Source organism: Egretta garzetta, unplaced genomic scaffold (genome assembly GCF_000687185.1).
Source record: "Egretta garzetta isolate BGI_Z169 unplaced genomic scaffold, ASM68718v1 scaffold18, whole genome shotgun sequence".
In the NCBI taxonomy this organism is placed as follows: Eukaryota; Metazoa; Chordata; class Aves; order Pelecaniformes; family Ardeidae; genus Egretta; species Egretta garzetta.
In genome coordinates, this window is record NW_009260616.1 from 2,417,517 (window position 1) to 2,443,216 (window position 25,700).

At 40.1% G+C, this 25,700-nt stretch overlaps 1 protein-coding gene across 1 annotated transcript in view; it reads right to left on the reverse strand.

Annotated features, from left to right (window-relative positions):
* FRK (fyn related Src family tyrosine kinase) overlaps nucleotides 1-24,284 on the reverse strand; it is a 53,550-nt gene extending 29,266 nt beyond the window's left edge. The window contains exons 1-2 of the mRNA XM_035900693.1: nucleotides 23,854-24,284; nucleotides 990-1,111 (exon numbers count right to left, since the gene is read on the reverse strand). Of these exons, the coding sequence (XP_035756586.1) occupies nucleotides 990-1,111; nucleotides 23,854-24,284 (553 nt within the window). The remainder of the gene's footprint in view (nucleotides 1-989; nucleotides 1,112-23,853) is intronic.
* Nucleotides 24,285-25,700: the final 1,416 nt, after the last annotated feature.

A 25,700-nucleotide genomic window follows, 5' to 3' on the forward strand; every position in this document is an offset into this window, starting at 1 on the left:
AACCTGTTTCTGTGTAACGCTCAGAAGATGACTGACACAAAAGCATCCAGGCAGAAGAGGAGCCAATATGAAAAAATCTGGTTAAGCACAAGATGCCTCTCATTTTTCTGACATAATTCTGCACGTGACAACTTAACGCTTTATTCACAAACATCAGGAGTCTTCACTGGCACATGGAACTATACTGGTAGAGCACATTAGGAAGTTTGGATGTTGTCTCAGGGACAACATTATACTCTTGACTCGCACTTGTATGACAAGTTTGATAGAAAAAGTTCACAGAAAACAACCAATGAGCAATCATGTTTACTACCTCATATGGCAAATATCTATAACACAAAAAAGATGACAAGTACATATATGTGAGTAAAATTATTATCGATTAAGTGTCCTTATTTGATAGCCTCTGGGATTCAAATAAAGGACTTGAAATACATTTCAAACCCCATCGTCATCATCAACCTAATCTTTTACTGATTTCTACAACTAACTTTCCAGTGAAGTATGACTGAATCTAAAGCAGAGCTTTGAAGATCTTCCTATCATTTTGCCCATGAAAACAAATAAATATAAACCTAATGGTGTGCTCTTGCAGAAATCTTATTTTCTGAAACTGCAGATATCTGCCAAAATGGTTTAATTTTTATTGCATGTACTAATCAGAACAGTAGCGTACAACTCTAATGTATGTTTTGGCATTTCAGTGATGAAAATAGTTTCTATTTTAAGGCAGCTGGAGCACTAGAAGTACCAAGCATAAGAAAGTTATTTCTGTTCTGAGCACATTAATAAACAAAGCCTACAATATAAATGTTAGTAAAAACCCAAATGACTCTTGCCAAGTTTTTTTTATATATCTCCTGGGAAAGAAATATTATGATTAACTTTAATTAATTTTCATGCACAGTTTATCATTCTCAAAAATGAAAAAGTCCAGATCACCTAAGAAATTTTTAAGATATTGCTTAACATGAAAAACTAGAATATACCTGAGAGTGAGTATTCGCCTTTTAGACTTTCGCTTTCTCGAATTAGGAAGGTTCCTGCCTGGTTTCCAGGGTATGACAGTTGTCTCTCAGCATCTGCTCGTTTGATTGGGCCAAAAAACCATCTGAACAAATAAAAAACATTAATTTTACCAGTCAGTGAAACATACCAGGAAGACAATTTAGCTTTATAAACATGCTGCGTATTTACTAAAAGATAATCTGTGCTATGCTAATTAAATTCCAATAGCATGGGGGAAAAAAGCCAACAAGAACTACACAACAAATTTATTGCTAGAAAATATTGCTTACACGTTTAAGTGAAATCTGGATTTTACTGCTGATGGAAAGTCCTACTGATTTCAAGGGAACAAGAATTCAGAAGCGACAGACTGGCCTTGTCCCAGGAAAAATTCACCAAGAAACTTTTCCAAGCTGCTGTGGTGGAAATTGATGCCAAGTCCATCGACGCCACTTGAATTACGCAGAGGTGCAGGTATGTGCTAGCACCCCCACGTCTTAAAAGTCAAAGATCCCCGAAACTGCAGAAGGGCTCTCAGGTTCCAAGAGTTAAACCGCCCTGCAGCCTTCCCCATTCCACTGCCACGTTGATATCTCAAATGAGTTACTGGCAATTTCTCAGCACTGTTGCTGTTAGACAAACAAACCCAATATGTCCCTCAAGCCACAGCAAACATCTCAACATCCCTGTTCTGTAACGACCTACTCCTATCTACGCCTCTTAAAACGTATTCTCCCTCTCTAACTAAACCCTGTAGTTTACAGGGACTTGTTCAAGCAATAGTTTTGGTTCGCTTCTCTGAGGGTACTATTTAGCTCTTTTGCTGTTTGGTGCAGAGGATAAATTAAATGGAAATAAGGCTGAGATGAGTCACCATTTTCAACTGGGGTGGCATTCAGCTTCAATCCAACAAACACAGAAAGCTCTTTCAAAGATTAGCTCCACCCCTCATTTGAAGCAAATGGTGATAAATACTTATCAGATATATGCCATATACTCATAGGAGAATTGCTTTTCAATTAATCATAGCTAAACCTATTATGCAAATTTTTGAGATAAATCAATGTATCTCACCACAAGTAAGTTGCCTATTCAGCTAACTACTTGATTTTTCAATTACTAGTGAAAAGTACAGAAGGAGTCATCAACAAACTACTTTAATATCTGTAAGGCTTGTAATCACCAGGAGGAAAGGAGGAAATAAATGAGAACATTGGGTGACACCTTGGCTGAGCAAGCATGAGGAATGAAAAATGGTTTTGTATGAATAAAGAGGAAATAAAAAGAGGCAAATACAGAAGGTGCTAACCTACACTGAATATGCTTTGTTAACGAAAGAAAATGAAATCCAGATATTCCGGACTACATTCCTGTCCTCTGACTTGAAGATGATTAGAATAAAATAGGCCTTGCCACATATTTGGCAAGGAAAGGAATCTCATTAGAAAGTTGGAATGTGTTAGTAGTAATTTTAATTAGTTAAATGTGTCAATTAATGCAACTAATTAATTAAATTAATTCATTAATTAGACTGTAGAAAACTAAGTAATCAATAAATGTTCAAATCCTTGACTGAGGTTCTCATCAAAGGAATGAGACAGAGTACAAGTTCAACTCTATTCAAGTCCCAAAGAAAATTTGTCTACTCTAAAAGCTGAATTAGAACCTTTCTCAAATTTCTAAATACAACTGCTCTGAGAATAACATCTGAAAATTAATAAACTATATGATCTGAAAAAAAAAAAGTTGAACTGATATTTTTCTCCTTGAATTATATCACTTAGTAATGTCCAAAGTGACTGATTCTCATAAGAGTGCATAAGAAAAGGTGTTTAATTTTGTGTCTCCTTTCCTCACGGGTTAAAAGGATGGCATCCCCTCAAAAGGACTTAATTTTGTACCAAAGCCAAAAGAACTTCCAGTTAGAAAAGTTAAATTTTATGTTGTGGATAGTCAAAAGTATAGTCTTTACATGACCCAGTATTTGTACATACACTGCTAGTAGCTCATCTTGCTAAAACTGAAAACATGAGCAGTAATACATTGTATGCAACAAGAGGAAATTGTTGGTTTATTTGGGAAATAGGATTTAAAGTAGTATTACGCTTGTGTATGTAAGATCATGGCTACAATACAGAATATGATTTTGAAAAAAAACCCAGCATAAGTGCATAGCGTATTTAGGCGTATGTATCTGTTCCTTTAACTTCAAAATATTTCAAATTATATGTTTATTTTTCTTAGGTTGGAAAAACTGCATTTAAATCAATATGAATTTACCATTGAAGATTATATGGAGGATATGTCATATGTAAGTTCTGACTCCAGACAAACTTAACCATTAAAAAGGCCCTGACTTGCAAAATAATATAATTAGAGCAACAGTATTTGAGAAGGTAAGTGTAACTGAAGGAATTATTACGGAGAGTGAAAAGTGGACACATATTGTGTATTATCTCATTTGCCTGACTTTAAATGATCTGATTAAAATGTTTCAGAAATACATAATGAAAATTACTTTTAATAGCATTTGAATACGGGTTTCTTCCTTCATAGACATTGGGTTTGCAATAATATTCATGCAGGACCAAAAGCAATACCAGTTGTGAAAAAATAACCCCTTAGCCTCAAAGCAAATAATTCAATTTATTCACTTTTTTTTTAACAAAAGCACATCTGAATTTAAAGTGCTATTTCCTTTATGAATGGAAGTTTAAATTCCTTTTTGAGAGCATGAAGGCTTATTTTATTCAAATTCTAGCGATTGAACTTATGCTTCCAAAGGCTTAATATTTTACTTCATCCAAAAGTTTTTATTTTAGAGGAAAAGTACTCTAAAGAGTAATAATGAGTCAAAGTAATTGCTCACCGTGAGATGTTTTTCTGTGGGATAGGAAGGTCAGACCAAACCAACATCTAATCCTTAGTAAATCTATTTGGTTTTTATAGCCCAAAGTTAGATGGAGGTTTTGAAACAGAACACTTGGAAAAACAGGACTGAAACATCAAGCGCCATCCATTGCACAAGTTACTTAACTAGCACTTTTTCTGACTTCAGTGCGCTATGTTGGCAGTAGACAGTTCAGGAGAAGGTTGAATTAGGAACTCATACACAGTTTCACTCCAAACCTCAGCTCACAGCTGGATCACTTTGGGTCATGATTATCAATGCAGGATCAACAGACTAGCGGGTATGATGCAAATGACTGCATTCAGACTTGGGCATAAGTTTCCATTTCTAGCAGGAGCTGTCTGGTTAGCACAGGAGTAGCGCTCTTCTGTCATTGGGACCTAGGAACATGCTTTCTTGGCCAGCACTGTGTCCGACACCCCATTCTTTCTCCCTTTTCAGTGTAGGATGCCAGATCTGCTTTTGAGGGATTGTTTCTAGCAGCTTCCTCAAAATCCCTGGTTTCCACCATCATTCATAGCTCTCAGGAAGCCCTTCATTAAAAATTCCAGGCTACCTCCAGGTCAGTTCTGGGCACCATAAATGGGAGGACTTCAGGGACAGAAAAGATGACCTTCATGTAGGTCCGTAACAGAGTCCTCACTTGGTGCAGATGATGCCCAATACTAAAGTACCAGTGAGGTCTGTTGTGGTCATTCAGAATGCAGTGATCCCATCTCTATTGGTCATCAGTTCTGCTGGCAAGTTTTTGACCACTCGATCAACAGCTGATAGACACATGTATCATAGCAGGCTTTGTCATGGGATGTTCCTTGACTGTGACAGTATCATTGCTGAGACCTGTACTCCTATCCTACAATCCTTTTCTTCCAGCAAAGCAAAGCATATATCTTCATCAAGGTGAACGCTGGTGGTTATTCTTGAAGCGCAAATTTTTTAAGAAACAGAGATCATGTCACCTACGCTCACCCTTGCCTCCCCATTCAGTCCAGCTTGAATCAAAATGGAGTCATGAGTTCAACAGAAGCTGATGGTGTTACTTGGTTCCATCACTGCCTTTGCTCAGAAGCCCTCATTCCTCCAGGTTGCAATGCACCGCTGATCTCTGTCTAGATGTCAAAACCCCATTTCCTTGGCTCTGCTTTGTGTCTCCCTGTGCTTTGCAACATAAAAATCCACTACAATAAAAACAGTTAGTTCTACTTCTGCACTTTTTTTCTTATAGCAGGAAGATATGGCAGGAACTTTTAATCTGGAAGGTGGAAGAGAGGAAGAATGACATTGGCCAAAGGTATTGCATGCTGCATAGCTGCTGGCAGGATCACTAAAGCAAAGAAAGATAGGGAGGCAAAGTTCTGCAATGCTATGCCACTGGCAAAGTTTCCAGTGCCTGGCAACATGCCAAGAAGATAAGACCTCAGTGGAAAAACAAGAAACCCCACAAATATCCCCATCCAACAAAGAGTATGCAAAATGCATTTTCTTCCCTTCCATTCTGCTCCCTCCCGTTATCTGGTCATGTCACTGTCAACAGTGCAATGCACTTATTCAAGGTAGAGATTGAAGATTTAGCAGAGGATCTCAACTAATCTGGGAACTAATCTGGATCTTTTTCTCTCCTGAAATTAACTCTATCCACCACCCAGAGTTAAACCCAAACAAAAGGATTCCCAGTCATGGTACAGTTGAAAAAACTCATAGGGGAAACATTTTTTTTCAGCCTACCATTACTTGGGCAGGGCTTTTAGAGCCCCCTGTTCCCCTCTTACACGGGAGCTTTATGCTTCATCTCTCCTAAGTCCCAAACACACTAACTCCTAGCTCTAAATCAAGTGTATGTTGAGCCTTAGCCAAAGCCACCCAGTCATGGGCCAGACAAAACAAGTCGACTCAACTTTTCTTCGGCAGACTTTGGAGCTTTTTTCAAACTGGATTTGGGTTTCTCATCATCTTAACCCTAAAACTAATCCTAACCCTAGGCGTGGGCTGACCTCTTCCAAAGATCCTCAGTCATGCCAAATGAACGAGTAACAAGGCATGGGCTAAGTCCCATAGAGGGGGACCCCTTGGCATGCGCCAGAGACAAAAGTCCTAAGAGGATAAATCTCTCTGCAGCTTCAACTTTCCTTGTGTGGCCACTGTGCCACCACCCTCAAGCAGTAGCTCTAGTATTTGCCTTTCTCCTAGCCCAACCTCTTGCTTTGGAAGGAAGTGTAGCCAAAGACCTCCAAACACGGTCCAGGTGAAAAATCTTTTTCGGAGAAATTTGTTGGCAGCATATCCTTTCCTTAGGCACTCCCTTTGAAGCTTGACCCCAACAGAAACTCTAAACTGATGATTAAGGACTCTCGTGTCCTCCTTTGGGATGTGGATTAGATTTTCACCACCAAGCTAAACGCAAACTCTGAATTAACAGCTACGGTCTTTGGCTGTCTTGGAAATTTCAGCAGATCACTCACTGCTCTTTTGTTATCCACACTGAAGACCATCACAGAAAATTATGTGGAAATTCTGACTCATTTCCATTAGGGCTCACCAGAGCACAGCTTCACACTTTTATCCTCTGCCTTTACTTAGAATTAATATGTTCAGGAGCAAAGTCAGAATTAGCTCCACAACGTCGTATCTGAAGTGACTGAATTTGCTTTAATAACTATAGCTGTAGCTGGGATGAGGGGGGATTATTTCAGTTACTCATTCAAGTTGCAGGACACTGAAGATAAGATAAGGCTAAAGGCAAAGGTCCATGATATACTCTGAATTTTGTGAAGGCCCAACTAAAAGGGAAAATCCTGAGGGTTGTAAGGTATAGCCACATATAGAAATCATGATTGTTACAATAGGAATGAGGAGGGAGAAAAAGGGAGAAAAAGTGCTGAGAAGGACTACATGGCAAGGTCATTCAAAGAGCATGGAGGCATAACAGAAGAAATAGCAGGAAATCAGTCACATGAAATTTATTTTCAAAAACACTGAAGACATTAAAATAGACATCATAATTCTATCCTGGATCAGCACTTTGTGGCATGAGGGCACCTCACTTCTCATTTTTCATAAGTGCTTGCAACTGGGACTTATCCTCTCATGTTAGGGTAAATCTCATGAGATCGCTAAATCTCAGCAGCTGGGAGGGTTAGCTGTGATTCCTGTGGTGCCTAACCAGAACTCTCCATTACGGAAGAAATGATGATAACAAATACGTTAGCTGGCCCTCCAGTAGATTAACTGGATTGTGTTAACTGTGTCTGTAGTGCTAGGCTATGAGGAGAATAAAAGGTCTTCTAGAATAAGGAGAGCAAAGAATTACTGCAATTAGAGCAAAAGTCTGGAGTGAGGACAAAAAAAATAGGTACTGTATATACTGAAACCAAATATATCCCAGTTTCTTCTGGAATGCAGAATGCTTGTGCAATAGCTAAAACAAAAAGAAAAGCTTCAACAGTGCGTAAATTTTACATTTTAAATGGCTTGAAATCTACAGTCATAGAAAGCTGTAGCTGCAAAGTCAAGAACCCCAAAGCTAGGAGATGGCAATATTAATATTGCTTTCATGGCATCCACTCAGCCGTTTTTAGGAAAATCCAGTATGATACCATCTTTAATTACATGGCCACATCTACTGCTTCCTACAGTGTCAATATGAATGCCGCCCACTGAATAGTTACCCTCTATTTTGCCTTGTCATTGCGTAGATAGAGTTTATTTACTGTACGTTATTTAGCCTCTGCTTTCAATACAAGTTATAAAATTACATGAACGGCTAATTTCCTAGCAGCCTCTATTACAGTGTTCATGACTATAATATCCAAATGCTTTACGAACATTCATTAATTTCTTTTTGTGGTACTTTTGCTTGTAAAATATTTTTTACAGTGGAGAAATCACAGAAAGAGACTAAGGCAATAAGACATTATTTTCTACTAATTCTGGATGTCCAATCTGAAATGCCTAGGGCCTACCTTGCAGGGAATTTAGCATCGTACAGTACGTAGTAGTTTATTCAGAGAGCAATAGCTGCTAACTTCTGTGTCACAGAAGACAAGGAGAGATGCACGGAAAGGTAAAGAGCCAGAGAGGCAGAGGCATCCTCCAGGGTCTTATTCAATTACTTTCATCATATGACCATCCTGTGATCACTGCCCTTACTCAGCACATGGAAACCTGAACAGGCTTGCGTGCGCCGCACTTCGCTGCCGTCATCCATGTGGGATAAAGGGAGCTGCTGAGCCAGCTTTTAATCCATGCCAGGTTTGCAGTCTGCTGTGGGTAAACATTCGTGCAGAAGCAGGGACAGAAGTTTACCAAGGGCACCACCAGCACATCCCCTCTGCGCTGAGAGGAAGGCTCCAAGCACTTGCTGGGTTTTCCCAAAATAGCAAAACCGCAGAATGAAGCTGTTAAATTCTAATGAATATGGTCGGTTACCACACATAAAGTGCAATTTTATTTTCAAAGTCTTGCTTAGTTTGCAAAGTTTTCTTAGATAGCACACTTTTAACATAGTAATCTACCCTACCAAATATCAAGCCCTTCCTCCAAAGTACATGCACAAAGGATTTCTCATGCGGTTCTGAGCCATGTTTTTGGCTTTCAGGGAGAGAAAGAGGCAGCCTGTGCCTGGTATCAACCCTGGAAAATTCACATCCAATCAGGTAAAGCCTGGAAAAATTATAAGCAACTAAACAAGCTCTTCTGATAGAAAATATTAGGCTGCCTTAATTACAAGACTAATGAAGTAATATAATTTCTCCAAGAGCTGACATTTCAAGAAATTAGGAAATATCACTGCAAAGATGAAAGCCTTCCAGATATAACATGGTTAAGAAACAGATGTGCTTTACAAATGATGAACAGCGTGCGTGAAGGAGAGCGTGGGAGATGAGCACTGCTGCTTCAATTTTCCCTTTATAGTCTACAGTGAATCTAATGAAGGCGTTGGGAAAAAAAAGAAAAAAAGAAAAATCTGCAGTCAGCCTAAACCCTGAAGATGAAAACTTGCAAAAGATTCCTTTCATGAGCGTTTTCAAAAAGACAAGTCTTCCCAGATATGGCACAAGAATCTACATAGTGAAAGATGCAGGATTACTCAAGGGCTTACAGACTTTCACTGTGCAGAGGCTGGAAAACCCCAAATTGGGTTTCAGGTCCTTTGTAAAGAGAGCCCTTCCTCCTTCCTGCCTTCTGCAGGCTTGCCTGGGATGTTTTTAACACTGTCTATCCCTCATTGTCATTTATTATCAGACAATGAAGGATGCATGGGACAAGGACAAAATTTAAAAGGAAGGAATTTAAAGCTAATGATAAAGGAGTGCACAGGACACTGCAGGAGGGAGGGACAAAACAAGACAGTAAAAATTCAGAACAGAGAGGACTGTAAAACATTATCAAGCTGACGGAGGGAGAGAAGGGAGAAAGTCAGAGCTAACAGGCAACAATGAAGAGAAAATAAAGACAACACAAAACTGAGGACTGCATTTAGTGTCCAAGGGCTATAACCTCCTGCTGCCTGAGCTGCTTTACCTGCTCAGCAAATGCTGGTTTCCAGCTTACCCTGCTCCCTCAGGCCATGTCTTTGGCAGCAATTTCAGTCTTGCTTGGGGAAACAATTTCACAGAATATCTCCTGAACCAATTTTGCAGACTAACTCTCACTGTAAGGATTGCTCTCTACAGATCTCTTCCCTTTCCCTTTCTTAGTTCATCACACCGCTAATGTTCGTACTTGCAAAGAGAATACTTTAACATTCATTTTCATCATATACTTATTGACTAGAGGTCACTGCTAAATGTACTGGTTTAAATCTTACTCACCAAAGTGCCATCAGCCACAAGTGAGTCAGACGAAGTCTTTTAAAAAATGTTTAGGTAACAACAGCCTTCAGTATTTACATTAGTAAATCAGTTAAAATCTTAACACACTGCAGAATGTACCTGACTTGGACAACACTTGAAATAAAAAATCATTTAAAATGTACGTGTATAGGGGGACGCAGCTCAGTTCTGATTACTTATTTACCATAATCAGAAACTACTCTCCTCTAAGTGCAACTAGAAATTCAGGTTTTCAGGGATGGTTATGTAAGGCAGCACACTTCACCTTTCGCAACCACAATGGATTTGCTTCATACGTAAAGATCTGAGTCATGTATATTGCTCAGACCCTTGTTGATGAGTAACTTATCACAGACTAAAATGAAGACTATCCGCATGCGCTGGGGGGGCGGGGTGGGGGGGGGGTCTGTTTTGATTTCCATGGGGGAAAACATAGAACATGTGAATAGCTGTGAAAAACTAAAGGCTCATTCCTGCACTATGTAAGCGGCAGAGACCTATCAAACCGACAGAGCAGCAATAGTTTATGTTATGTATGTATGTAGAAGCCTGCCTGTATGTTTGAAAGTGGTAGTCTGCCTGTAGCAACACACTAGAAGTTCCACTGTATTTTCCACATTTCTGTGTGATTTTTCTTTAAATAACCATTACAATATGAAATACACAGTTTTGGAAAATAACAGATCCCATTTTGCTCTGGCTTTTGGATAACATTTTGCTAATGTTCTTGTCAACAGATTATAGCTGACTGGTTGGCATATTTCCATAAATACTAAATTTATGTTAGACTTGAGAGCGTTTTGTTGGTGAGATGGGAGAATATAAGAGGTGATAACGGAAGAGACACAGAAGCAAAAAAAAAGGAAAGAAAATTGTTATACATCTCCGTATATTTTCTAAACAAAATATTATAGCTTAACTTGTGAAGGTGCTCAATTTGAAAAATTTTCAAATTTAAAAGGTTTTTTATTTCTGTTTTCAAATGGAGTTTCCATCAAAAAATATGCATTTTTGCTTTTAATTTTGTTCAGAAAGGATTAATTTATCTGAAAACAAGATACAACCAAGCCATTCATTTTGTTTCAGGCCATGTTAAATATTTTGATTTGATACAAAGCTAAAGTGAAGGACTCTCAAGAAACATCACTGCTGCTTTCTGCCAGGAGAAGGGAGCCATTTTTCCTTTCTCTCTTCCTATACGTATTTGATCATGAATGTGAGCAGTAGGACACAAGTGATACATTCATCCACAAAACTGGGGCTCTTTATTTAAAATGAGGCAATTTAAACCTATGTCTCTAACATAGCACAGTCACAATTTTGCTGGAAAATATAACACGCATAGATGCTTACATACAGTCATTTGGAGAACGTACCACTGTTACAACAGAGGTAACTGTTTGGGATTGAACATACATAAGCTACCACCAAAATTAGGCAGAAACTTTGCTACTATTTCTTTTTATCAAGATAGGAAATTGCAGGTTATTACCAGAAAAAAATAGCTTCTACTTCTAGACTCAAGGACCAGATTCACCATGCTTACATTGTGTAGTGCCTTAAAAAAATGGTTTTAATTTTACTACTCGCCAAAAACTTAATTCTAACGCTGAACAGTAGCTTACTCCACACAATCCCAATGACTGCAATGCAACCATAGCAAACATGTGAACCACTCACCTGCCTTAGCAGACTGACCTTGTATATACCTGGGATCCCAAAGGAGCCCCAGGTTGCTCTAACAAATCACTGGGGGAACCCAGCTGAAGAAACTGCAGGAGATTATTGGCTTGTGAGAAGAGGGCAGCAGATGTGTCAAAAAGGACTCTGAGCCTCTAAAGCCTGTTTTGGTCTAAGAAATATCCTTGTTTTGCGTTAGGGCATTGTTTTTGTTAGAAATAATAAGCTGTGCCCTGAAGAAAGGGCCTGCCAGGGCTTTAGGGACTTTTACGGTAAGTAACTGCATGGGATTGTTTGAATAAGGTAACATTCAACAGTGAGTGAGTGTGATAAAATGCACCACAGAGGTAGGCATTTCCTCTTACAGTTCAGAACAAATATACCGTCTTGTAAACGTAAACACAAAGATTACTTGGGCATTAGTCTAAAAAATCCACGACACATTCTGTATAAACCTTTTTAGTAAGTACTTCAGTAAGCCATAACTGTACTGTTGTGTGATTCTGTTGTAAGGGATTATGCATAATACTACATTAATTTTTCAATAGTTGATAATAGCAGTTGGCTGTGCTGCAAACATGGAAATTAATTTGCTCTGAGCCTGCCTCAGGATGACAAACCGTTGCACCTTTGGCTACTCTTGCACTCAGGAATGACTGGGAAGGGACTATTTTTCCTGTAGGGATGGTATTACAAGACTAAGGGCATGAGCTCTGTAAACTAGCATAGCTCACACAGTACTCGTTTCACTGCACAACAGGAACAAAAGATAATAAACCAGCAACCAAATCAAAATCTGATAGAGTTAATTTGCAGAAATCCCCATAAATAAATCTCATCCTGTGAGCCTCCACTTCACTACTGTGTAATTAATTTCAACATTTTCATTTGTTCTCCACTACATTGGTCATCTGCATGCAGCACTATTTAATCTGCTCTGAAGTTCTTCTATATGAGAAAATAAACGGTAGATGAAAGTGATATCCTATTATTTTTTCTGTGGTGTTTTAGTTACCCAAATCCCTGGTATTTCTCCAATTTAAGAGACTAAATTCAATTATCAAAGTTTGTTCCCAGTAGTGGTTTTGTACCTGGATAAGGACTTCATTGCATTTAAAAATTGTTCTAAAACAACTTGTCAATGGAGGCTACGATTGGCTTTAGTGGACATTGCTTTGGGACATTGGGTGTGAAATATAGGCATATAATCACCTCTTTTTAAAAAAAATTAAAATGTGTTCCTCAAACCCTATCTCTGCTGCAATAGCCTTCTGAATAGTGTTGTAAAATCTTGCATCAATGCTAGTAGTACCTGTATGCGTGTTAACACGTACATGAACAAAAGTACTGACATACTGCCACAATATACTCTAAAAGTAGCAGTAACTCTGCTATTCATAACAACTGAGGAACAAAGTTGAAACCTTGAGGTAGCCTTAATGTTAACATGGTACAGAGAACACTAATAACATCAATTGATTTAACATAAAGGGAAACTCAAAAGGACAAGAAAATGTTCAATCATACATTCACGTAAACCGTTACAGCTTCCAAAAGCACTCAATTGATTTTCTTGAGAAAATCATTCCTGAGAAATTTTTTTTTTTTTCTCACAGAGAAACTTACCTCAGTGCAAAAGTAATACAGAAACCTTCAGAAACAAAAAGCCCCCCTTGCCTGCACAGGACACTGGTGGCAAAGCAGATCTCCCCATCCATTTTGTGCAGAGCTCTCTCTTGGACATCCACTTTGGCACCTGAGTCCATTGCCAGCAGTCTGAGCAGACTCGTGCCCTCTCTCAAGTCAACTTTCAGTGGAGAACAACCAGGTCACTCGGTCACCAGGGAAACTCGGAAAGGAACCGTGCAGTCTGGCACCCCCAGGTGCTAGAACAGTTCTTTCACCTGAGTACAAATTTCTTAACCCAACAGTCTCCCAGTTTTCGGGGTAACATTTTTGGGGTGGCAGACAGGAAGGGTGACACACTAAAGACACCTTTGACTTCCATAAGTAAAGCTGGAGCACATCAAACTCCATATCTGTGTGTATATTATCAGCCCAAGACCCCCCCACATGGTTTCTTTGTCAGAGATCACAACACCGTGTCAGAAAGGTATGTCAGCATCAAAGAAAGTTTCTGGGTGATTTTTCAAAACTCTGTAATAAGAACAAGATCTCAATTTCTCTCTTCTTTTCTTACAGGTGTCCAGAAAACTAATAATTATCTTTCCAAGCGAATCAAGCTGTCATTCTGGAACAGCAAAAAACATGAGGTGACTTTCTATGGATACTGATTCATCCATGTCAGTGGCTGAGAATACATGCACAGTTCTAAACATTCGTAAGTCTGTAGGAGTTTTGGAAAGATATACAGTAAAAGGAACATAAAGCCAAGACTCTTTTTGCAGTGGAGGTAAAGGAGACCACTAAGGGGATTTAGGAGCGGCTGCTTCCTCCAGCCGCTGTGGCCCAGGGACCTCCTGCTCAGCTGCTGGAGCCCAGCCTGGGGACACAGGATCTCTGCCCATGCTGAGGGATGTCGCTGCCGCTTTCCCGTTTGCAGGTTCAACCAGTGGTGAAGGTGAGCATGTGTCTCAGAGACACACAGGCACACAGAGAGGACACCAACACGGCTGGTCACACAGAATGCCACAGACAAGGCGCTGCCTTCAACAGCACCCACGTACAGGACTCAGATAAAGCGCAAGCACAGTCCCCTCCTCCTCCTCGTCAGCTGGCAGAGCCAGAAGTTCACTAGAGATGGCACAGACCTATACACACGCTCTCTAGATTCACAAGCACATGCACATTTGCAGATCCTCGCCCTCAAATACTAGCACAGCCCATCTCTCCATCCAACACCCCTGCCCTGATCCCAGCCCTTCCTACCCACACTTGCCTCATGCACACCAGTCCCCCCAGCATCTGGTTTCGAGACCTACCCCAGTGGCTGGTGGCTGAGACCCCCACCCGCTCCAGCATCCAGCACAGGGATCCCACTCGCTCCAGCAGCTGACACCACAGGCCAGGGGCACCTACACTCTGGCTCTGATTCCAATTGCTGGCCCAGAACCCAGTCACACCAGTCCCCCACGGTAGCTGGCACTTCATCCTTGCAGGACTCACATGTGGGCCAGAGGGTAAGATGACACAGAGATAGTCAAGAAAGGTTTTAATGAGAAGGCAGGACAGAGTGGGGTGACCAGGCACAGGGCTCAGCCAGGTAAGTGTCCTGACTGGCCCCGTTTTACACGTGAAGAGCACCTTTTGTGCCCCTTTCTGTCTACCCCGTCTTTGTTCTTTCCTGATCCCCTTTCCCTAAACTTTGCTTCATCACTTGACATGGCCCCACAACCCCCCTCCAACATCCTGCAACAACGAGGTTTGCATCCTTATCAGTTGCAAAGTCCGAGTTTGCCTGCCATTTCTTGACAGCCCATCAATTAGTGCAACTGACTGGGTTTATTTCCGATTATTGTCTTTGCTAATATTAGTTGGTCAGGTTTGGCATACCTGTATGTTTGTCTCCCTCTCTCTACTTATCGGCAAGGTCCTCAGACAATCTTCCTGGAAAAGCAACATTCCCACATTCTGCATACCCTTATCGGTGAGTGCAACCGAGCAGGCTGGTCCTCATCACCACCTCCCTTCTCACATGTCCCTCAGGTTTGCCTCTGCACATTCTTATGTATGGCTCCTCTCACCCCATACCCTTAGAGCAGCAGAGACTCCTATCACCATATACCCTTACAGAGGCTTCCACTAACTGAAAAGACCTGTAGTTTCAAAAGGAAGATCGAAGTGTGCGAGATCTCATAATTTCTGAAATTCATGGTATATATTCATTCCCACATGTGGGTTTCAGTTTTCTTTTTTTTTTTCTCCTCTTTTGCAGTGAGGTTTGAAAAGGTGTGCTGCAAAGTTGTTTGTGCTATAAATACAGAAAAATGTTATTAATTAAGCTAGTGATGTATCTGCTTTAGTGAGAGAACGCCAAGGAAAAATGTTTACCAACATTACTGCAGATAAATTTATAGAGTAAAATATTATGGATTATAGAGCAGTCTGCATAGAAGTAATGAAAATGTCAAGTAGTGCAATCCTTTATGGAACCAGCGCTTATTATTCAATTCACTGCTTTGTTTTTCCAGTTATAATTGATTAAGATTAGTGTACCAGCACAGAAAAATCATATGTGTTTCTATCTGGTTTAAGTGATAAAGAAAAGGAATGAATTCATGGACAACATTTTGTTTGATCTTCCGAAAAGCTATTTCCAGATGAATTCTAGTCATGTCTGGAGAATTGAAAACTGCAAAGTTATAGTCTTCCATTCTAATTTCTTGTAACTCTTATGGGATTTTTTACGCAGTTATGAGGTGCAAACCTGAATGTCAACATTTAAGAAAACTCTAATGAAGAATAAGCTTCTTTATTTAAGAAGTTTAATCTCCTGTTTTTACAGTTCTAACAGAAGAAGGGTCTTCAATTATGTCTTCTATATTACTATGTAAAAATCACTGAAAATTTTTTTCCTCTTACTTGTAGTAGTAAATATGTAATAATAATTTGTCTTTTTTTAAAATATCACCTAACAAATTATATTCTTTCTTTGTATGCATATTTTTCTTGCATGACTTGAAAAGAAACAAAACATTTTATTACAGAAAAACATCTGAAACCTGATTAATCATATTTTCTCTACTCACCTGTTTTAAAATCAAAGTGCAGGTAAATTTTGTGTTGTCTAAACTAGGCTACTGGAAGGCTGAATCATTATTATAATGTTTGCATGAGGCGTCTCTGCTATAGCCTTGTGTTAGAAGATAATGGCTGTAAGATAATAATGGGACACATCCTGAGTTTAGTTCTGCATCTTTGGTAGGAAGCAAAAAGAATTGATGGGTAAATCTGGGAGGGTAAAGTCACTGAGGTCTGCCGACTCGGGTGCATTAGTGTAGATGGGGCAGATAGGTGTGCTCTGTAAAGGACCAGTCCCTGAATTTCACAGGAACCTGTGCAGCACTACCATTTCCTTTTGTGCCTATTTATTTTGAGCGTGGGTTTTTTTGAGTCACTCATGACTAAGCAATCACCAATCCGGGAAAAAAAAAAAAAAAAACCAAAACAAACACTTGTTTAGGAATATAAAACTTTCTGCAGAGATGAGAGGGGGTTTTGTGGGTTTTGGTTTTGGTTTTTTTTTTTTCCTAATAGCTTGGACTTTGCCCACAGACAGAAATAAAGAATTGTGCAGTGTCAACACCTACGCTTTTACTAAACAGACTTGACAATAGGTCCGTAATTAGACATGGCAGTGATGTACCCTCTGACATTGCTTATACAACAGTTCCAGCCTCTGGTGAAGTACAAAGGGAGGAGATCAAAGAAAGTGGATGGGCCTGTGCACTTTTCATAAAATCCTTTCTGAAACAGAATAACGTGGCTAGAGGGGCCATTGGTTTGACCTCGTAGGGTCTCTCTCATGTTTTTATGACTTAAGCTCTTCAGTACAGATAGGAACCTACACAAAGAAAGCCCCAAAGTCTTCTATAACTAGCAGTGCTTTTTACATGTTACAAAATAATTCTCCACAGAGATACCTGACCTAGTTTGTTTAAAATCAACCCAGCTTTAGGACTTCTTAGCCTGGCTGAACTGTTGGTTACTATTTTTCAGTTCTAAACCCGCTCAGAGATCACTCAGCTCTGCCTGGCTCTGTATAGAGCTGCATGGAGAGCCATCAAAGACAGCTACTGAGAAGACAGCAATCACTGTACAATACCTAGCGAATGTTTTTGCCAACAACATTGCTCAAAACCAACTAATCTAGGCTAGCATGCACAACGCTTATCCCTACTGAGTCTGAAGAAAAAACATCAATCAGGACTATTGAGTTATTCTGACCGGTATATGGTCTTTGTTTTTCTAAAAGGCACTGTAAAGGCCACCTGAGTTTCACAGTGCCATAACAAAAGCTAACTAGCCCTGTTTGCAGGTTTTAAGGATATTGTTTCTGGTCTTCCCATGTTTCATTGTCAAATCTTTCACAGCAGGGTAATGCAAACTAGTATGTAATGATTATAATGTATACCATACACACTAATTTCAAATAAAGACAAGGTAGGAAGAAATGTCTTCATTTCTCAGAATTTGAATAGACAATGTTCTATATTTAGAAAAACACATTGCCAGAAAATAGGTGACCTAATTTAGACAAGTTTGCATGAACATCTACAATGCCATAATTCCTTCCACCTTTCTGAGCAGAGACACACATTTTCTGGACATGGGTGTGTAAATACTGCTGGCACTTGACAAAACCTGACATTTCACAGTTGAGCATCTTCTTTTGTGTTCAGTGTAACTTTGCATATTTAAGAAATGAGCAGAAATGAAGATAAAGTTTGAGATGTGCTTGAAGGCAGCACCAGAATGCTCAACCACAACTAAAGTTAAGTGAATAAATTCATGGTCTTTTTGTAGCATTCAATTGTTTAAATTCAAGAGAGGAACTCCATACATGGCAGTTCCAAACTTTGGGTGCTTCAGATGCTATGAACACAAGGTGAAAAGAAAATCAAAAGCATGATCTTCTGGCTTTGCAACACACACCTTGTCTCACAGGGCTGTGTTTCATGTTCTTAAAAGTATCAGCCTTAAAAACTTTCTCTATATGTCGTGTGTCTGTACACGTGCATGCACACCCAAAAGCCCATACATAAAGTACACCAATTGAAAGAAAAGATGGAATTTCAAATGAGTTCACATACAGCCATTCCAATGAATTGTAATAAATACATATTTTGGTGATAAAGAAACCTTTTCTACCAAAACCTCTATGAGAAGAGCTCTCGTACTTAACATAATGGGTCCAAAGAATGTGAGAAAAACCTACTACTACTTTCTGTAGTTGTGTTAGCAACGAACAGTTTTTACAAGTTCATTTTGGTACAAGGGTTACTGCTGATTCTGGTGGTGTCCTCAGGAGTTTGGACTGTAACAGAGAGAGGAATTACGAGAGCTAGAGGGAGTGGACAGAAACCACAGTGGATTACATTCCATTTTCTGAGGTGTTCAGCAGAATCTAAGGTTTCACTTTAAAAAGAGCCTCTAGACACATTTTGGCTCTAAATACTGCTTTGAAAAATGACCCACATGAACCAAAGAAATCCCATAAGCCTGACTTGGCAGAAAGTCTGAAACAGGTCAGCCTAGGGAATGTTTTATTTTTCATGTATAGTAACGCAGATTCAGTCAATGTATGAAATAGTTAAAGCTGAGTCAGGTCACAGAAGGTGAAGGAATTATGGAGATTGACAAAAATAACCTACAAGTCACTTCTGCTTTCAAAGGGTTGTTGAAAAAGCTCATTGTGGAATTGACTGGTGAGGTTTCATTGATTAGGTCTGGGGCTCGGTTTCCACCAGCTGGGAAATACCTACATAAGAAATCTCTCTGAAATACGGAATGTTTCTGAAACTGGCAAAAGTTAAAAGTAATTGCTGTGATCTTCTTTGACCTAATCTGCGAGGAATTTGTGTGGATTTACTTCCCTCAGCGCAGCAATCTTGTGTCAATAATGTTGGCATGAACATATGGAATGAAGCTGACTTTCAATAAACACCCAACTGGTCCATCAGGATGGCAGGCGAGAGCCCCCTCTAAGTACGCTCTACCTTTCCTCTATAAAAAAAAATTAAAAAAATCATGTCACCGCAACAGTGAGGATTTTTTTTTTTTTAATTTTTGCTTCATTAAAATTAACTGTACAGCTGGGCTATATTTGTTGTCCATAACAACTGGCAATATGTCGTTTTCTTGTTTAGTTAAAACAACTGGCATTAATAAAATAAGGGCAGGTGAATGCGTTACTATGGTTCCTGTTTATAGTGCAGAATAACAGGCACAGAAAGAGCACAGAGACAGGAAGGTCACACTCCTTGCCAAGGAAATCTATATCTTTTAATTCAGATTTTGGTGTTAGTCACATTGCTCTTTCTGATCACCCTTTGCTGGACATGCAAGTTAAATTATGTGACTGTATGTCCAACAGCACTTTTTGCTTTCCTTCTCAGAAATGTTATGTGTCTAAACCCAGAAAAAAAGAGCATTCCGAAGTCATGGGATGAAGCAGATAGATACAACCTCACTCAAACTTCCTTAGAAATGAAAAATCTGTCTGCTTTGTGGTTTTGACTGCTACCTATGATGCAGAGAAAAGAAATGCACCAAGTGTTCCTACAGCTGCTAGTTTATCATTAGCACAGTCTGCATCTGCTTTTGGTCAGATATTAAGTTAAATAACATTTTTGTAGTAACAAATTCATTTCCTTGTGGAGTGAAAGTTCACTGTGTGCCTACGGTTTGCTCGATGAATGCTTCCACTCCCCAGCTGCCTTGTCCCACCTATCCCAGGTAGGGCCAGGAGAACACACCTGCCTCCAAAGACAGGAGGCACAAGCCCTTCATAAACCCGCCACCTGACAGGTTGTTGTTAGTATAAGGAGTACTGCAGGTGCTAGAAAAGATCAGCAATAAGAAGATGCTTTACTGGTAAATATAAAAATGAAGGGCCTTGTTTCCTCAGTCTGTCCAAAACAGCCTTCATGGTAGCAGATGTGCATTTCTTGGATGTATTTAATCTTACGCAGCACACATTTGGACTGCAATACTGCAGCAGGCAGAATCCAAGCCATGGATTTACCTTATTTTCCTCTTCCCCTGTTGACACAGGTTGTTACTGACTTCATCCACGTCAGTCACATTGGAAGGGATCACTCAAGCCAAAGGAAGGAAGCAAGACAAACTGTTTTTTAACAAGATATCATGCACAAATAGGAAGGGTTTGACTTTTGGCATAAGTTAGTTATATAATAAAAAATAAATATAATATAAATATCTTAGCAAAATATAATATAAACAAAGTCTCCCTTCAATTTTAGCATACAATTTTTGCCGATAAACTTTGGTCTGAGGAAAGCAACACAGTAAAGAAGTCTCATTCTTTCTCAGTTCTGCTTGAACATTCTGATAGCCAAGGATACACGAAAATTCCCTTTGTTATAAATTGTATTTCATTTTTGTTTTCCCCAGACTGGAGATATTGCACATCCTTTCTGTCCTTTCATCCATTTATTGATCCACCTTATCAGCACTACCTCAGTCATACTGGATAGAGCCAGAGACTTCCAGGAGGAAAAACTCATCTAAAGGAGGACAAGGAAGAAAAGTTTCTCACTTTCCTTCTTACTTTACTTCATTCTCTTTCTTACCAAGGAAAAGTTCAAGAAAGCCTTTCCCCCTGAAAAAATTCACAGACACTTCAGTGATGAGACAAAATGGTCTGCTGTGGCACTTGCCAGGAGCAAGCAATTACCTAGCATTATCTTCTGACAGAATGAACAACACAGATCCAGACAGGCTTTCTGATCTCTAACTGTCTCTATAATAAAGAAGACGTCAAAATGTTGATAAAAAAGTCCCATATATATTTTTTTGTTAATAATCTTGAAGGCTACAGGCAAAACTGAAATGATTAGCAAAAAATGTGACTGCTCTGCATGCAACTTTCAAGCATATATTGGATAAACTCACATAGTGGTCCTGTCAGCTCTAAGTCACTCCATGACGTATAGAATAATTCATGCCCCTCTATCCCTTTATTTAAGTGAATTTATGGAGTATCCATGCATGCATATGAATGTCAATTTTTTAAAAAGTTTATATACAATCACGCTGAAATCAGCTGCTAAAGAATATGGCCAGTTTGGTTTTCTTCCCATGCTTCCTAAGAGTCATACCATGACTCAAGTCTGTTTCCCAGAACAGTTTAGACAGTCTGTCTTGAGCTAATAAGATGGAGATCAGTCCAGAAATAAGCTAAAATTCCCATTGTCTCTGCAGACAAACAGAAGCTGGTGTCAGGGAATGTGCCTTCCGCTAGCTCAAAGACCGTTGATCAGCTGTGCCTGGCAAAGCATAAACAACACACTGCAAATATATGCTATGTATGCATTTTGGCAGGTGAACATGAGATTGTCAGTCTTCCTTTCTTTGTCAGTTCTGTGCTGGGACCATAAAGGACTGGTATAAAGGATGCAAGGATGCAATAAAAACTTTTCCTCTTTGCACAGATGTCTGTATCATGGCCATGAGCAACTGGCCAACACCGAAGGGGAGAACTAATTAAAAACAAAACGGAAAGATGAAGAAAGTTAAATTTAAAGTTTGGAGACAAAATATGATTAAAGCATTGAATTCTAATTAAAGAGACATTAGCATAATTTTTTTCACCCTTATTCTTTTACTTTAGGGAAACCAAGTTAGCTCTTTAAACCAACATTACTGTTGCTCTTACTATTTTGCTAGGATAACAAGAGGTGTGAAATGCAGAAGGTGGGTGAAAGGGAATTCTTGGAGGAAACTTTAGCAAGGAATATTCCAACTGGATACAAGCCAAAAAAATCCTCACCATGAGGATGAAAAGCTCAGCTGGGAACTCCGGACTAAGCAAACGGGTCTAACTTTATTCTGGCCATGTTTGAGCTAGGACAACTGCTTCAAATGCCCTTTGGAGGTCCTTTCCAACCTGAGTTAGTCTATGGTTATATGTGTGTGGCCTGACAGCAGACAGTCTTGTATATGTATGAAGATTCTTAAAGCCAACTGACTTAGAAGGAATCTCAGAAAAGACAACATGTTTAGCCAGATTAGTTTTGGTATGAAACTAAAAACTCGTTTTGGAGGGATGTCTTCATCCGAGAGCTGTAAAAGCTCTCCAGTTCCTCCTCCCCCGTGTTCTAACAATCTATAAAGAAAAATCTTTTGCCAAAACCTGGTCTTTATTAATAAAGAGAGAAAGGTATATAAAAAGAGTAAAATAAAATCAAATCAATTCTGTAACAAGAAAAAAGCAGAGGTTATGCAACACTGCAATTTGGCAATCTTAACTTCATATTTGATGCTGTAGGTATAGAAAGGTTAGAGGGACCTTAAGAGCTGAGACTTTGTTGTATAACTGAGCAAAATTACTTTCAAAGTATTAACAGCAATCAGAAATCTTAGATGACTTGCAATAAAACTAGTTCCTGAAAGAGAGCAAAGGCCAAGCTGAGCTGAATTAGAGCCTACCACCTTTTCTCTAGTGGTTCAGAAAATACCTTCCCTGCAGATTAATTTTTGCAATTGGAAGAATTCTTTTGAACATGACCATTGAAAGGGCTGCCTGCCTGAATACAGAAATAGAAACAGATGCTCAGAGTCCAGAAATTAAGGGTTAGAGAAGAATCTTACAGTTGCCCTAAGGTGCCTCTAGCACAAATTCCACAGCTGATAAAAGACTGGCATAATCATATCTGAGCCAATTTCCCTAGCCCTTGGCACAGCAGGGTGAGCAGATCAGATCAGAGGTGATACTTCAGGTCCAAATGAGAGCTAACTGAAAAGCTGCAACATCATCCCTCTAAAATCAACATGAATTCTGAGACTAATAGTGAATGCCATTTCTGCTGTCTCTTTCCACACTGATAATTTTTGCCAAAACATACCTCTGGAACTGCAGTCAGACCTATTTCAGCAAACGCTGCCTCTGACTGCAACACACATAAGTAGCTCTGCATCCCAGGCTGACTCAGAGCTTACTCATCCTCACTAGGGAGCCAAGTAACTGATTTTGTGTGATTTCTGCTCTAGTTCGGAATATTAAATAAGATTGGACATGTTTTGAAGGTGCAGAAAAACATGGGCTGCATAATTAAACCCTGTGAAAATTTAACAAATTCAATTCATACTCCATTGCTATATCCACTTTTTTGCCCTTTTCAGCACCTACTCCAGTTAAATTTGTCCTGAGGGTGTACATCGGCCTCCAGAGAAGAAACATACAATGTAGAGGAAACTATAAAAAACTTATCTGTTAGAGACTCACCTATCATTTGTAAGAAGATGTAAAGGTGTAAAGATAGTTTCCTGAAGCTCTGGTTAATTGATAACTTTGCAGCTGGTTAGGCTGAACGCTGTTTGGGGCAGGAGTCATATCTTTTCGCTCTTTGGGAAGCACCTGACCCACGTTGTTATACAAATAAAAATAAGGAATCATCACAGTGGTAACCGATCTGATGTTCCGAGATATTTCTTAAACAGGTGATTAAGGTATATCAGAGAGGGAAATTATTTAAACCAAAATAAACCCCTCAACACTCTGTCTTTGGTAATTGATTTTCTTGCGACCACGGTGTCTTTTCCTTGTGACCACGGTGTCTTTTCCTTGCGCACACCAAGTAGCACTATCACCAGTAGGACCACTGGAGGTTGAGTGTGGCAGGGTACTACCCAGCAAGAGAAAAGGCCATAACCTCCTGTCCCAAACCCATTTAACCTAACAGAAAAGAGGCCGCAGTGTGCGTTACATGGGTTACTCACGGCTCAGCTTCGATGCTCTGGTCAGCAGCAACGTAGTTGGCGGGGATGTAGCCCTGGAGCTTGCGGCCAGGAGAGATTGACCCTGTTGGCAGGAGGAGCCTAGCATACCACCAGCCCTCGTGGGATGCATCCAGCACTTGAAGCTTATCCCCAGCTTGGAAGCTCAAGTCCTCCTCAGTGCGAGCCTCGTAGTCAAAGAGTGCCACAAATCTGCAAATATTCACCAAATGCTGGCCAGGCAGTGGAGGTAAAGGTTTCTCTTTTATCTTACTCTCTCTGTCTTTCTGTCCTGCTTGGAAATCATGCCTTACCACAGCAAGGTTGGTAAAGACTTGGCCAACTTTCTCATCCTGCTCACTGTCTCTCCTTGAGAATAAGCATGGGATGTAGGACTCCAAACAGGCACAATGCTTCTGACAAAAGTTTCCCATCCTGTTTCCTTGTGCCTTCTGCTTTTCTTTTGCTTTTCCCGGTTGCGATACCCTCAGACCAATTTTTGCACCATCAACATTTTAGCTTTTTGCGGGATTTCTTCTCCCCCTCCTCCTTTGGCACAAAATGAAACAAGTCTTGGCACAGCTGGAAGCTCCTCTCTGAGTCCCACTGCGAGCTCATTACAGGCAGCTCCTGGATCAGCAGTGAAACCTGAGCATCCAAGTGCCGGAGCACTTGTAGAGGGAATTTCTCACTTCCTCTTCGGAACAGGAAAGCAACACAACAGCCACGCTGGGCTGAGCTCCGGGAAAACCGGGGGAGCGTGGAGCCTCCTCTCCCACAGCAGAACAATAAAGGCAGAACATCGAAGCAGCCGAGGCTTCTCAACTCTTTCTGCTCGGGATGGGTGTTCCCTTAGCTCAGATGGGGTCCTGTCATATGATCAGCGGCGAACGTCTGTAAAGTCTGTCTTGGTAATGATTAACCAAGCTGACCTGCCTGTTTCCTTAGCAGTCTCCGACGTGGACAGCTTGAATATTTCTTTTTGTTTCCTGGTTTGCACTGGTTTCGCTTCTTGGTGGGAAGGCTTTGCTCGCCCGAGGCCCGCACACGCCCTCACCTGGAGCGCACCTGCAGTTTTGGCTGTCCCTCACACCCAGGCACTTTCCCCTGCTGAGCGCCCGCCCTGCCAACCAGCCCTCTGGCTTTATTTATTCTTTTTTAGCTGGATTCGGCAATTCTTACAAAGAAAAATAAATATATGGGGCTAACAGTAATACAGTAATAGATTTTATATCATTTCTTATTCTGCATTTTAAGGAAACTAAGGTACTAGCCAAAAAATTGCTACAGGTAGTTGGCTAATTATACCAATCACATATAAAAATAATGTCTGTCTTACAGTCACCAAGTACACCAATGAAACCAAGCTGACCAGTACGCTCCCATTCCTAAAGCACCTGTAATGTGGCATGGAGACCCAGCACAGGTGTCTGGAGACTGCCGTGGCAAAGCAGCCTGGAGAGGCGTCCACCACATCCCAGCAGCGCAGCCCAAGCTTTATCACAGCTGGAAATCCCCACAGCCTGGGGGACACGGAACACTGGGAGCAGGAAGCACAGGAGATAGCCTGGCTGCACCACGCGGTGGCATTTCAGTAAGAGGCAAACTCTTACAGATAAGAGGTCGAGCAAAATCCACACATGGACCTATAGCTTCCTGGTGATAAAAAAAACTGGCTCCCACTTTTTTTTTTTTTTCCTGTCAGGAATAACTGCCATTTTCCTAAACCATTTACACAGCTCCATTTAGAGTTGCTGACTTCTGTTTCTTTACCTCACTAGAAAAAAAACCCCAAATAAATAACTTAGAAACCAAAGCCACTTGTTTTCACCATGTGTCTCAGTCAGTTC